General features: G+C 40.7%; 2 gene segments (V, D, J or C); both read left to right on the plus strand.

Moving 5' to 3' along the window:
• Window positions 1-16,427, plus strand: part of LOC132990871 (Ig kappa-b4 chain C region-like) — a 637,710-nt gene that overhangs the window by 572,634 nt on the left and 48,649 nt on the right.
• On the plus strand, window positions 3,054-3,600 carry LOC132991529 (Ig kappa chain V region 3381-like). The segment is given in 2 exon segments: window positions 3,054-3,164; window positions 3,272-3,600. Coding segments are annotated over 2 exon segments (384 nt in total).

Consider the following 16,427-nt stretch of genomic DNA (forward strand, 5'->3'; position numbering starts at 1 on the left):
CAGTGTTGATCAGTGTCTGTCCACACCTTTCAGGGACTCTGACACACCTGCAGCACAAGCATGATGTCACTGGTTATACTGACGGTCACCCTGGGGCTCCTTGTTCAGGGTCAGACTCTTATCTGAAAAGTTTTCCTCATGGTGTAACCAGGTTCATTGAATTGATGTGCTGCTGCAGAATTTACAGAATGAGACTCTTCTGTTTGGATGATGATCATCTCTCTCTGAGCTGGATTTGTCTCAATAATCCTTCTCCTCTTTTTTCATGTTTCTTCAGGTTCCTCAGGAGACATCCTCCTGACTCAGACTCCTGGATCTCTGTCTGTTGTTCTAGGACAAACTGTCTCTATCAGATGTAAAGCAAGTTCACATGTGGACAATGAGGTAGACTGTTATCTTCAGAAACATGGAGAAGCCCCTAAGCTCCTGATTAGGTAGACTTCCAACCGTTAGTCTGGAGTTTCAGATCGTTTCAGTGGGAGTCAGTCTGGAACTGACTTTACTTTGACCATCAGTGGAGTCCAGACTGAAGATTCAGGAGATTATTATTGTCAGCAGGGTAGCAGCTTCCCGTTCACACAGTGATACAACATCTTACAAAAACCTCCGTCAGCTGTAGAGGAACTGATCTGACTGAACAGCTGCAGAATAACAGATGCACTTTACAACTTTGTCTGCTAACTAGGTCCATAAAACAGAGAACAGTTTATAGTATAACTCTGTTTATTGATAAATTTGTTTGAAAAGAGCATTAAGAAAATAAGTCTGAACAAACTACATTTACTGAAGATAAGCTGCAAAGTGAACACGTTTATAAAAGGACCCAAACGTTAACAACACTTAGATTCATACTTTTTTACAGATTATTTTTGGAGGTTTTCAAACATCATGTTCCTGTTCTATACATTCAGAGCATAATGTGTAGTCTTTAGCTTAACTAAACACATGACATGATTGTGAGTGGCATATGTTCATTAAAGAAACATCAGTTGTTCCATATGTCGAGGTCATAATGCTGGTACTAAAACATTGAAGATTCTATATGCTGATGATATCATACTTTGCTTATCTTTTATTCTTTACTTTATCTGATAAGCTGCATTGTTCCAGTATTATTCCAGTATAGTTCATATATTTGAGCACATTTTAACTATAAAAAAAACACGTAATTAAAATGAGAAAATAAATGTAGCACTTTTACCGTCTATAGGACTAAAGTAGCTACCACTACACCAGATGTTTCACCAAAAATTAACCGGTTGGTGTCTCAATTAAGTAGACGAGAGGATGGTAGTTTTAACAACATAGTATTTATTTAAGAATGTAACACAACGTTAAACAAGTTAAAATGAATGACCAATACAGGTGACACAGTAGCTTTATAAATATACGCAGTTCACTAGACAAGGCACACATACATTACTGTGGCACTGTGCAGGGATGACTGATGAATCACTTGATCCCCATAGTAAGAAGGTACACAGGGAAAAATAGCTGCTCCTAATCACACTCAAGATCCAACTGATACATTTAACAACACTCCCTAATAATCATTAACTTCACCTGCTCACGCAGCAAATAATTCATGCATAACACTACACATTAATAAACACAGCAAAAGGGATCAAGGCTTTCAGAGCTACTACCCTCGCCCCTATAGCTTTACTATGAATTCATGAATTGCACTTCACCCATAAAGTCTATTGCACGCGGCCCGTCAAAGTATCTAATTTGAAACTACTTCTAAAAATAAACAATTAAGTAAATATTAAAGTGGGGAAAAACAGTGACAGTTTTTAGTTAATTCCAAGTCCTAGAGAAATAAACAAGACATTAAATCAATATCAAAAACATATTAATTACATTTCTTTAAAGTGTCAACCCAAAATAGCATACCTTTAATTCATCAACTTGGCACCCAGACCAGCAGTGTGCTTTTAATGTTGTGATGAGCTAATATACTAATATACAAAAAAAATATATAAGAAAATAATTACGTAGTGTCACATAATTTGATACATAAATTCTGCACAATAATAATCAACAAGTTTACTCCCGTTGCTGCCGCTGATGATTAAGAGTGATAATAAAATACAAACTAATTATTAAAGCCCAACAGAGATGATTTCATTCACAGCACAACATGAGGACTCTCATACCGTTAAAACAATGAGTCACTACAGAGTCCTCCTACTTGTTGTAATCCACGATCTACAAGAGTGAATAAATTTAACTTTAGCCCTGTTCTTGCATGTGCTTTCATACTGTGTGGATAGTTACGTTTTAAGTTCAACAAATCACTTACCACTAGCAATTGTTTGTAATCAGTTCACCTCACGCTGCACTTCCTTGTTCTACTCACAGGTAAGACAGGGCGAGCGCTTGATTACGTCACCCTTATATAGCCTCTACCGGGGACTGACAAGCAACCACATTACATAAAGAAGGAATTTCTAAAGTCATTAAACCTTTAGAGACACATTAATATTTACATCCATCTTTACTGGCTCACAATTAATAATAATAAAAACAATAATGATAATATTTTGGACTATATAACACATACATAGTCCATATTATCCCCTGCATATCCGTTAAAACCAAAACATTGTCTAAAACCTTTAAAATTATGTCATCGAATGAAGGGCCAAGCATGACCTGAAACCATATAAAAAAATAAAAAGCACATTTCCTTCCTCATGCACCAAAACTACCCAATAATGCATTTACACTGAAAGCTATTCTTCACCTTAACTATAAAAAAAAACTCTTCACAAAGCTTCCAGTGAACTCACATGATGTTACTATGCTGAAAAACACAGGGAGCTTCTTTAAACCTGCAGACAAACCTACAATGACCTTGTATGCTGATGATGCTCAGTTGGTTTCTAATGACCAAAAGATTCTCATATTCAAATTTGTTTTCAGCACATTTTGAATCAGCTAAAAATCTGCCATTTTCTCAGAACATTTCCATAGAGAGCCACTTTGCATCAGCAGCACTATGCTCCAGTGCTCTGGGAGAGTTTATAGTCCTGACAGTTGAACACTGGATGACTGACAGCTGTCCTTCATCACAACAGAAATCCTCGTCCTCATCATCAAAAACATGACTTTGATCTGCGTCCTCATCTGGACTCTCCTCCTCTGCTGCTGCTTCACAGGTAAAGTCCAGAGAATCAAACTCCTCTCCTCTATGAACATCCGTCCCTCTGAAATGAAGCCCACTAAACCCTGATGCTGCTTTTTGTTTTTGTCTCTGTATCCTCAGAGTCCAGAGGACAGGTCACAGTGACTCAGCCTGCAGCAGTGACCTCTGCTCTGGGAGCCTCCGTCTCCATCTCATGTAGGACCAGTGAGGATGTTTTTGTCTATGACAGTAACCACTACTTAGCCTGGTACCAACAGAAAGATGGAGGAACTCCTAAACTGCTTATATACACTGCTAGCACTCGAGCATCAGGGATTCCAGATCGTTTTTCAGGCAGTGGATCAAACTCTGCCTTCACTCTGACCATCAGTGGAGTCCAGACTGAAGATGCAGCAGTTTACTACTGTCAGAGTTTTGTCGTCAACAGTCAGTGGGTGTTCACACAGTGAAAAAGCGTCGTACAAAAACCTCCCTCACTCACACTGAACAGAAACTGAACTGACTGCTGCAGCTGGAAGTTTCTGCAGAGACTGACACACTTCACTGAGGACACACACACACACACACACACACACACACACACACACACACACACACACACACACACACACACACACATACACACACATTGAAGAGAATAAACAGACCATCTTTTAAATTTCAAACATTTTCAGCCCACTTCTCCCCCCTCTTTCCTCACCATGATGGTCAGACACAGGTCATTTATATATTTAAAGGTACAGACACAGAAACAGCCTGTTCTGAGCAGGGCTGAAATAGAGGGGTTTATAGACATGATCAAATACAGGATCAGAGTGGATTTAGAACAATAAACTGCACACACAGGGGAAGAGGAGGAGAATATGTGAACTTAAAAGAGGATGTTGTGTTTTGGGGGAGCATAAAGTAAGACTTGAAACAGGTACCAATATTGTTTGACTTTTTTTTGGCAGGTGGGCTTTATGTGCCTTTATTGTAGAGATAGGAAAGTGGATAAAGTTGGAAATCAGGGAAACAATATGATGGAAAGGAGCCACATGTTGGCTTCGAACCTGGGCCAACAGCCTCCATACATGGGGCGAGCGCATTAACCAGTTCTGTAGAGGAGAATTCGATGCAAGCAAGTATGATCTGTTCACACAGTGAAAAAGCGTCGTACAAAAACCTCCCTCAGTCAGGCTGAACAGAAACTGAACTGACTGCTGCAGCTGGAAGTTTCTGCAGAGACTGATACACTTCACTGAGGACACACACACACACACACACACATACACAGACATTAACACACACACACACACACACACACACACACACACACACACACACACACACACACACACTGTGATTGTAACATCAAAGGTGGTCCAAATGTACCCCTACATACCCCTTAACAAATCTAAACTTTATCTAAAACTCTTAAAACATAGCCTCCAATGGAATGACTAACACACCCATGCACTGGTTTAGATCCTAACTCTCTGGTCGCGCTCAGTTTATTCAACTCAAAACCTTCAAATCCTGGGGCGCTGGTGGTGCAGTGGTTGGTGCGCGCGCCCCATGTGTGGGGGCTGTGGTCTTCCAGGTGGGCGGCCCAAGTTCATGTCTGGCCTGTGGCTCCTTTCCCGCATGTTATTCCCCATTCTCTCTCCCTTATTTCCGACTCTATCCACTGTCCTATCTCTCAATTAAAGGCACAAAAAAGCCCAAAAATAAATCTTTAAAAGAAAAAACTTCAAATCCCAGCCATTTCCAGTCACTACAGGTGATCCTCAGAGTTCTGTCCTGGGACCTCTTCTGTTAATCATCTATCTCCTTCCTCTTGCCCATATCTTCTGTAAATATAACATCCAGTTCCATTGCTATTCGGATGACACCCAGCTCTATCTGTCCACCAAACCGACCTCCTCCCTCCTGCTTACTTCCCTGTCTGATTGCCTACAAGAAATCAAATCCTGGTTATTCTGCAACCTCAAATGAAACAGTGACAAAACAGAGGTTCTCCTCATTTGCACCAAATCCACAATTTCAAAACCTGACAGTTTTCTCTCACGATTGACCACTCCTCAGTTTCTCCCTCCCCTCAGGTTAAGAGTCTGGGTGTCATCCTCGACAGCACACTATGATTCCAAGCTCACATCAATAATGTCTCGGTCTGGTTATTTCCATCTTCGTAACATTAATCGCCTCCGCCCGTCCCTCACACCCAACAGTACTGCCATCCATGTCATCACCCTGGTTACATCCTACATTGACTTCTGCAACTCCCTTCTCTTTGGTTTCCCTCTCAGGTCCATCCACAAACTTCAACTGGTCCAGAACTCTGCCGCTCGCATCATTACCAGAACGCCCTCTGTTAATCACATCACTCCTGTCCTTCAGCAGCTTCATTGGCTTTCAGTTAAATATCGCATTGACTTCAAAATTCTGCCCCTCACCTTCATGGCCATCCATAACCTCGCTCCTCTGTTCCTCTCTGAACTCCTGCACATCAACGCACCCACCCGCACTCTCAGGTCTTCTTCTTCAATTCAACCCACCACAACAACCGCCTGCCTGTCCACATTGGAGTCCAGAGAATTCAGCCGTTCTGGTCCCAGCCTCTGGAACTCCCTCCCACCACACATCCGTAATATTCACTTTCTGTCCATTTTTAAATCTAATCTCAAAACACATCTTTTTAAACTGGCATATTCAGTCTGATCATTCTCCATCCAGTCTCATGAATCCTCCTCACAATGATTTTATACATCCTGTAAAATTTTATTTTTAATGTTCATTTTATCGATGTAGTGTTACTTTGTTGTTTTTATCTCTGTTTTCTAAGGTGACCTTGAGTGCCTTGAAAGGGGCCTTTAGATAAAATGTATTATTATTGAAGGAAGTGCCTAGCATGACCTGAAATAATAGAAAGACAAAATAAATCATTAAACTATGTTCCTCTAACTTTAAAGCCTTCAATAACTGTTGTGAGGCTTCCAGTGAACTCATATGATGTTACTCTGATGAGAAACACAGAAAGCTTCCTTTAAAAGAATCTTAAACCTGCAAAATATTTTAGCAGGATGTCTAAATAGCAGGTGGAGGAATGATCTAAAATCAATGATGAACACAATGAATGAGAAGTGGAGTAGAATATAAATAAAAGTCGGTAATTTGTCTACTTCTTCTTAAATAAATGAGTGCAAAAATGATAAAATTTTATATGAAAACACACAATGACTTTGTATGCTGACAAATCTCTGCAGTATGTTTCGAATGACCTAAAAACTTCTCATTTTCAAATTTGTTTTCAGCACATTTTGAATCAGCTAAAAATCAGCCATTTTTTCAGAACATTTCCATAGAGAGCCACTTTGCATCAGCAGCACCATGCTCCAGTGCTCTGGGAGAGTTTATAGTCCTGACAGTTGAACACTGGATGACTGACAGCTGTCCTTCATCACAACAGAAATCCTCGTCCTCATCATCAAAAACATGACTTTGATCTGCGTCCTCATCTGGACTCTCCTCCTCTGCTGCTGCTTCACAGGTAAAGTCCAGAGAATCAAACTCCTCTCCTCTATGAACATCCGTCCCTCTGAAATGAAGCCCACTAAACCCTGATGCTGCTTTTTGTTTTTGTCTCTGTATCCTCAGACTCCAGAGGACAGGTCACAGTGACTCAGCCTGCAGCAGTGACCTCTGCTCTGGGAGCCTCCGTCTCCATCTCATGTAGGACCAGTCAGAATGTTTATGTCTGGAGCAGCTACCACTATTTAGCCTGGTACCAACAGAAAGATGGAGGAACTCCTAAACTGCTTATATACACTGCTAGCAATCGAGAATCAGGGATTCCAGATCGTTTTTCAGGCAGTGGATCAAACTCTGCCTTCACTCTGACCATCAGTGGAGTCCAGACTGAAGATGCAGCAGTTTACTACTGTCAGAGTTTTCATGTCATCAACAGTCAGTATGTGTTCACACAGTGAAAAAGTGTCGTACAAAAACCTCCCTCAGTCAGACTGAACAGAAACTGAACTGACTGCTGCAGCTGGAAGTTTCTGCAGAGACTGACACACTTCACTGAGGACACACACACACACACACACACACACACACACACACACATAATTTTTCTAATACTTTACAACTCTAACAACTTTCCTAAACTCTTAATACACCAACACACCTACAACACACAAATGGCAAAACAGTTAATTTCATGCTCAAAATCATTGTAAACTAAAGTCCAACACTAATTTTCAAAATAAAATAATACACTCACACACTACACCATGTCCACCAAAACACTACACTCAAAATAGAATCATTCTTCCAAAACACTAACACATGTCCTCTTCCAACATAAACATTTAATCACAGCACAATGTCATAAAAACATGAACATCAGATGGAATTACAGGAACTACATTATTTTACATGTGTCAGATCTGCCCTTATACAATAGACATATTTGATCATAGATTGTGCTTAGCACTGCACTTTCTTTTAAAGCCTCTTTACATTTTGTTTTGTTGGGTTTAGTAAATGCATGCATTTTGTTTCTTTGGCTGCAGAAATGTAATACAAAAAAGGAATGACCCATCTCAGAGTAGCTTTATAGAATGTACTGTTTATGAAGAAAAGAAGACAGAGACAGAATTGCTACAGTAAAGGCTTTATCTGCAACAGGACATTACTGCAAAATAACAAAAATATACAATATAGCTGCCATATATTGTATTACTGTATGTGAAAATACAAAATATACAAACAGAAAAAGCCACAGAAGAATAAAGAAAGAAAAAAAATCTGCCCGGTCTTCTGCATTTGGCCACATGTTCTCATCCACATCACACCTGATATATTCTCTGGCAAGGCATCTTCGGAAGAATCTTCTGGCATGCCTTATCCACCCCTGGCAGTGTTCAGCTGTGATGGCTTGACAGGCAGCATCCATTGCATCCAGGAGGGACATTTGGTCCTGTGGGCGACGGTCAAAAACCTTCTCCAGGCTGAGAAAAACTCCTCAATGGGGTTGAGGAAAGGAGAGTAAGTGGCAAGGAAAAGGGACATCGTCCTCGGATGGGTGTCAAACCCGGCTGTGAATGCACAGGAATGGTGGAATACCACATTGTCCCATGTGATCACATATATTGGCAAGTGGTCTCCCACCTGTCCCCTTTCTGCCTCTGCCACCAGTCTTTTGTGCAGGTCGTCTAAAAACAGGAGAAGGTGGTCAGGGGCCAATCTCACATTTATGCAGGAGTGCACCATTTTTGGAGATTGCAGCGCACATGGTGATGGTGGCTCCTCTCTGGCCCAGGACGGTTACTGTGGCCCTTTTGCCAATTATGTTTCTTCCACGCCGACGCCTTTTCGCCAAGTTGAAGCCAGCCTCGTCTACGTAGATCATTTCATGTGGGACTTGATTGGCCTCCTTCTCCATGACTCTCTGAAAGTAATCAGACACAGTGTGTGTAAATGCTTTGCTGTAGACCTACTGTACTCCAGGTTTATAGAGTAGGTTACTGCAAACACACTATGTATAGTACAGTAATGACTGTATTGCATAACCTTACCTGGATGTATTGGCCACAGAGTTCTTTGATGCGCTCACTGTTTATTTCAAAATGAACTTTGTATAGTTGTTTCATTCAGACCAGTGTTTCCCCTACCGTTATATTAGGGGGGCGGCCCGCCCAACCAACCAACTGCTCTCTGTGTCGTGCACGGCAGAGTTTCACCCCAATGCACACACACACACACACACACACACACACACACATACACACACACACACACACACACACACACACACACACACACACACACTTGCGCGCACACAGGTGAGCACACTCTCACCAGCGGAGGCCTGGGTGTGTGTGTGGTTGTCTGACAGACACACACGCAATAAGAAAAAGTCTGTAAGAAGCATCAGAAAATAAAGTAGTCTGCTTAGTTGACTTCTGACTTTTCTGGGCATGTCTCTCTCTCTGCCGTTACTGAGGGGATGAGCTGTTAGCATGCTGCTTTCAGGGGTACTCAGACAATGAGAGATGCATTCTGTGCGCTCAGAAACGGGAGTTGCAGGAACAACTCGCAGGACCCCATCCCCCGCCCCCCCAGAGCTCTAAACCTAGGGGAAACACTGCAGACTCTAACCCTTTTCACACATACAGAAATCTCCTGAAAAACTCCGGAGATTTGGCTACCCGGAGGTTCTTTAGGCTATGTGTGAAAGCAAACAGCCGCATTTTTCGCGTGGACTTTACCTGGAGTTTCTCCGGCCAGACTCCTAGTATTTTATCCGCAGAAAGTCCGAGTGAGCTGATGTCTGAACGCATCAGCATATACTCCAGAGATTTCAATTTGAGCCAATAGAAAGAGAATGACGTTTATATACAGTTACTGCCTAAAGTGTCTGCACGCCACCACTACGATCTCTGTGCACGTAATTAAACGGCTGCATTATGTTTTCTGTTCGTCAGTATGTTGTTCTCCTCTCTGTTGTGGATGTTGTCATTCCATTGGATTACACATAGCATTGATATAAAGGCAAATATTCTCATTATAACATCGTGTAGCGGACTCTGTTGCTACTGCCGCGACTACCGCGTTGTTTATTTACGTCACGTCTCACCTTGGGAAATCCCCCGCCCCCCCCCTCCCCTCTGACAGGGATAGCCCCCCGCTGTCCTCATATGTGAACGGCTAGGTCGGGAGAATCTCAGGAGTGTTCCTCCTGTAATTATCTAGATATTATCCGGAGTGCATATGTGAAAATGGCTTCTGTGATTAGCTAGAGTCTGAGAAATGGATTTATGCTGATTGATACAATGTTCCTAAGACAAGGTTGTCCTCTACAACTCTGGACTGAATGTCCTTCAGTTTTATTTTATTGTCAGAAATCACCACGTTGACAATGGCAAGTTCCTGCTCTTCATTTAGGAGCTTCCTTCTTACCCCTGAGGGAGGTAGATGTTGAATCCTTAGAGAGACAAAACACAGTTACATATGAGAGACCGGAGGCATACAGTTCCTGTAATACATGGTAAATTGATTTACACTTTGCAGTAGGAGAAGCCTTGTAAAATATCCAACCTGTTGGCTTGTCGAAAAATCCGGACAATGGATGCCACTGTGTCCCGGCCAAGGGGCAACCTCCGGTCTCGAAAAATGAAGCCAATGCGGAAGTACAAAAAACTGCAGTTCCTCGAGGTTCCGCTTGAGGCTGGCTGCAGAAGCGGCGGAAGTGCCATAAGCCCACAGCCAAAAAAGCCCGTTTTTACCACAGGAATTAACATGTTTACAGCCTGGTTCAAGAAACGAGATATATCTAATTAGTTGACGGCCCCTTCTCCTCCCACTGTGGGTGGGGGGGGGGGGGGGAATTTTTTTATAACTCGTCGGATTTTATTTTATTAATGAAAACGGCTATGCCCATATAAGGGATGTGGCAGATTTGATTGACAGCTCTGCACGCTGCATCTGTCTGTCAGGTCAGCAGGTCAGGAGGCTAGGTAGCAGCTTGATCCGTCTGATTTCTCGTCTTTTTTACTTCATTTGGAGAGTTTGTTTAACACATATCTGACAACATATATGGCTTGCTGTGCGGTTAACAGACCATCCAAGAAGTTGATGCTTCAGTTTTTTTCGGTAAGTGATATAGTAGTGTTATATTTACTGCATACTCATGTGTCGGTATTTATATTTACGGACCTAGCTTGTTTAGCGTTAGCTTGTAAACCAGTCGGCTAACTGTACTCAGTGTAGCCCATTATTTACGGTCAATGGTTTAGAAATGTTTGTTGTTGAAAATAATGAGTTTGTGTGATGTTAGAAGCTAAAGGTTCACCTCGGTGGTTAACCACAGACTGTAAATATGGTTATCTGACGTTATGATGAATGTTATACTCCACGTAAATGTCGACATTAAAAAACAAACTTTGTGTAGTAATTATCCGTCAGTACTTAACATAAACTTAACTCAACTGAACCTAATATACTGTGTAGGTTATAGAGGATGACATCAATGTTACATGGTTGACGTAGTGTCTTAAGATTTGTGCAAACTGTTACCAAATTTAAAAAAATGAGTTCAGGGAATTTTAATATGGTTATTAATATAGTTCTTTATCGTTACAGATGCTCTTACAAAGAATATAGCAGTAGAAATATAAAATATAAATAACATTTGGAATGAAAATAAGATATAAAGCAATAAGTACAAGAAATAGTTTGAAGAATACAGCCATGTACCGAGCTCATCTTAATAACAGATGAGCTACTGTATGTTCTGTACTAAAGCACAGAGAGTTGGGACCTGTTAATGATTTAAATAATTCAGGTTGTATTTGTTTCATATTAAGATGAAGTAATAGCCACAATAAATTGCTTAATCTTTCCTCACACAAAATCTGAGACAATTTGATGTGGAATATCATTGTGCAAGTGAGTGAGAGAGCTGAAAATAGCATGATTACAATAAGGTTTATTTTCTTAACTTTGAATAGATGTTGATTACCTGAATACTGTACCTTTGTTGTCTGGGTAGTACACTGTTGAATTTATAAATGTGCTCTTACACACAGATGAATACAGAAAAATAGATGAGAACAAAACAATGAATAACTGATATTTTCTCTTTCTTTGCCATCCTGAAGACCCCGCACTAAAAGTCCATGTTCTCCTGGATCCATGTCACATGCTCGAGCTTCTTCAGAAAGACTTTTCAACAGTCGAAGTTCTGGTGAGAGAAGATGGCCAGCAGATAAGACAGCAGTACATCATCCACAGGCTTCAGAAGAAGGAGGAGAGTTTGCACCTTGCATCATGCTTCAGCTGTTCAAATAAAAATAGATCTCCTCCAAACAACTTGCAATCAAACCATTTTCTTCCCATTTTAAAACCCTTTGTCCAGTTTAGATGGGAGAAGTTGATATTATGTGATATTGATCTGGTAAGACTACATTTCTAAATCATTTTTAACTGTGTTTTTATTCACAAGTTATTGATCTTATTTACTATCCATGTATCTTGATTTAAGAATGGGGCTGTGTTTAAGGGCAAATTTTGAACTACATTAGTATTTGGTAAAAAAAATTGTCAAAAGAATAAAAAGTTGTGTAAAAGTAGACTTACTAAGCTATTAAGTTTAGCATTAATGCACATTTTAGTCTTGTCAATTCAAATCTGAAATGTATACTCATAAGTAGACATAAAGGAGTGCATTTATATTGAAATATTTATTTAATCTGAAAAACCACATTCAAAAAGCCTGTTTTTACAGCAGAGATTAACATGTTTATAGCTTGGTACAAAACAAACAAATAGGTCTGATTAGCTCATGTCTTGATCGACACACACTGTACGGGGGTCGTTTGATTTGATGAAGGATAAGAGTTATTCACAATATGGCGTGTAGCTGACCAGCTTGACAGGCGGGTGCGGTGTAACGATTTGTCAGGAGGCTTAAAACACGCCTCAGCTCCAGCTCTCAGCCTGTGGGTGACATCACTCAGGCCATCCGGGGGAGACCTCCCTCGCAGCGAGCTGTTGAAGAGAAGCAACCGAAGTCCACCCCAGAAGAACCAACAAATGCAGATGTTGTTGAGGCTCAGGTTTCTTCCTCTGTCTCTGCAGCTCTCTGGGCACCTCGACGGACAAGTCACCAATAATCCACACTTTGTCTATAGGAGAAATACAAAGGTGTTCAATTAATGCCTCAGACAAGACAAAATGTACAGTTAACTACATGTGACAGCTCAGGGTGTTTTTTTGTTATTAGCCTTATCTGCAGGAATAATATTGAACAAGATAGCTGCAACTCATAATAATAGATGCCACTCCTAAAAACATTTTTTTCTAATACTTAAAGTTTTTGGTGTGAAGCTGACACTGTCCACAGACTCCATGACTTCACAGGGTTCAATAGAAAACAAATGTCTTATGATAAATACTAAATAATTATTTTTCAGTTGTCATGTTCACCCACATCGCTGTTGACATCAGTAAATATAAGACACAGACATTCCTCTTTTTGTCAGAACAGTAACATGAACTGTATGCTTTGTAATATGGATGTTTCATATTTATTTACAGTCTATGGATAAAACTTTGCTAATGTATTTCTCTGCTAACACTGACAAAGTCTAACTTCTCTGACAAATAACTAATAACCATAATTGTATATTTAAAAAAGTATAGTTTTAAGACTTTAATTAAATATTTGGGTTGAATATAATTCGTTTTAACTGTGTTGTAGAAAAGTTAAATGTTAACTTACTGTTTATAGAGTTTTCTCAGGACGAGCAGGAATAGGGGATGATGGCAGCCTAGCCGTTAGCTATGTTGTCAAGTGGACTGCTAACGTCGCGCTGAATGGGCAGAGTTAAGTCCTGCCGGTCCCGCCTTACTGCTGTTGCTAGGTTGATCCAAAGTTAGGTTGAGACTGCAAATCCAATATGGATGCAGCCCTCGATTGGACTCATTTGCTGCTTATGTAACAGACGGGTCAGGGTTTGTCCAGTAATATTTACAGTCTATGGTCCCGGCTGAGATGTGTTCACCAGCCTCTCTGTATGATAGTCTGTGGTTTATGACATGCTCTATGATAGCAGCTCTTATTTCATCAGTTACCCTAGCTCTGGTCCTTCTTTGAACGCCACCACACATTCTAACTCCTCTTCCTCTACCTTGCCCTTGTCCCATTTCTCTCCCTTGTCCCACTCCTCTCCTTTGTCCTGGTACTCCTCTTCCTCTCCCTTGTCCTGGTCGTCTTCCTCTCCCTTGTCCTGGTTGTCTTCCTCTCCCTCATTTTTCTTACTTTCTTTGCGTTTCTATATACTTTTCCCTTCAGCCCAACGAGGTATTTGCATAACTTCAATCAGCTGTTTCTCATTAGAAATGGAAAAAAATAGTATCATATATTTGTGTTTCAATCTATAATATGAACAGCTGTTCATGTTGGTTTTAGCCTATAAGTTAGGTTTAGAATATGATGTTATCTGTTCTGACATACAGTGAGAAAGCATTTGTAAATTTGGCAGTAAAAATCCATTGTTTTGGTCTTGGATGAGCTTAATGAGAAATTAAGCTGCTTAGCCAAAATCCTTGAATATTTAGTTAATTCTCAGTTAAGGGCCTTCTTGGGGGCCAACAACATATTGCAAACTCAGCAGTAAGTTTTCAGAACAGGGCATAACACAATCACAGCAGCAACACTTGTGATAAACCATATTGTTAATCATCTCGATAACTGTCAACATTGTGCTGCTCTCTTTATTGATTTATCCAAAGCCTTTGATACTGTTGACCACAGCATTTGAATAAATAAGCTATCTTCAATAGGATTTGATGAGCTCTCTGTTAACTTGTTTATGATTATCTCTCAGGGAGAACTCAAGCTGTTGTTGCTGAAGGTATTAGATCGAGCTCTCTTGAAATTAGCTAAGGTGTCCCACAAGGGTCTATTTTAGGTCCACTTTTATTTTCTTTGTATATAAATAACATGGTGCTCTCTTCCCCACATTGTGATGTACATTTTTATGCAGACGACACAATCCTGTATGCCACCAGCGCCTCTTGTCAATTAGCTATTTAAACTTTGCAGTCAGCTTTTGATGCCTTTCATATAGCTCTCATTAATCACAAGCATATCTTAAATTCTGATAAAACAAAATGTGTTTTATTTTCAAGGTCCTATGTGAACAATATTCCTATTGGTATTCACACACTTCAGGGTTCCCAAATTGAGAGGGTAGAATCCTATAAATACCTAGGGATTTGGCTGGACAATAGGCTCTCTTTCCGAAAATATTAGAATAAAAATAGGATTCTTATACAGAAACAAATCCTGCTTCTCCACTGCCAGTAGGAAAACCATTGTGCAATCTACAATTATGCCTGTTTTTGATTACGGTGACATTGTATACATGCATGCCTCTCCCACCGCCTTGAAACCCCTTGATGCTGTGTATCATTGCGCATTGAGGTCCGTGACTGGCTGCAAAGCTCTGACACATTACTGTACCTGGTTGGCCCTCTCTGGCTATGTGGAGGCACACCCATTGGCTCAAATTTATTCATAAGTCCATTCTTGGTCTACTCCCCTCCTATCTATGCGCTCTAATTTCACGCAACATCGGTAGCTATAGCCTACGCTCGTCTGACCTGTTATTGCTATGTGTACCTAAGGTCCACACAGAATTAGACAAGATGGCCTTTAGGTACTCCACCTCCTCTTCTCGGAACACATTACAGCAGGGCTATTCAATTGGCAGCCCTGGGGCTGGGTCCGGCCCGCAACGTAATTTTTAGTGGCCCTTTAAGAAGTCTTTACTCTTAAAAATGTATCACTGTATGTTTTATTTATTGTTTAATTGCCGACGTGTATGATATCCGTATTACCATGAGACAGAGGCACAGATTTTTTTCCCAATTTGTGTGTCTCACCCTGGTCTAACCTCATGGTGTTGCAATTATTCTTGTTTATCCATCTCCTGCTCTCGTTCCTGCTTGACGCATGCGCTGCTCTCATCGCCGCGGTCTCAATGCACTCATCAGCAGCACCAGAGATCCGTTTTTTTGCTAGCGCTGTTCATAATGTCTCTTTCTACTTTAACAAAAACGAAAAGTGGACTCAGAAAACAGACAATTTAACACCGAATGGACATAAAGTATCCGTTTATTTCTGTTTCTATGAGGCCCGTGTGTTTACTATGCAACGAGTGCGTATCGGTGTGCAAGGAATACAACTTGAGAAGACATTTTAAAATGGCCCATGCAAACTTTGACACGGTTTTCCCGCTGGGGTCTGATGCTCGCCACCAGAGGATATCGGGGCTGACTGCATGTTATGACCAAAGACGTCGCACACTTTTTCGGGCTTGTACCGAACAAGAGAGAGCTTCATCAGCATCGCTACGAGTAGCATGGCAAATTAGGCAAAAAGAAAATGCCATTTACACACGCAGAGACTGTCCAGGAGTCTATGCTTGCATCGATTGAGGAGATGGTTACAGATGAGAAAACTCAAAACAGTTTGATTGATTCAATCAAAAAAAATCCATTATCAGACACTTCAGCCATAAGGAGAGTGGAGGTCCTCGCATCGGACTTCTTCATGTTTTTTTTTGGACAAACTGAGGAAAGCGGAAGTGATGTCGCTAGCTGTGGATGAATCAACGGACAACAGTGATATAGCACAACTGTGTATTTATGTCATTAATTCCTTTGGAAGGTCAGACGACTGGTGAGATATTATTTTAAAAAATGATCTCATTCTTTGAAGAGA

This window comes from Labrus mixtus, chromosome 16 (genome assembly GCF_963584025.1).
Source record: "Labrus mixtus chromosome 16, fLabMix1.1, whole genome shotgun sequence".
Classification (NCBI taxonomy): Eukaryota; Metazoa; Chordata; class Actinopteri; order Labriformes; family Labridae; genus Labrus; species Labrus mixtus.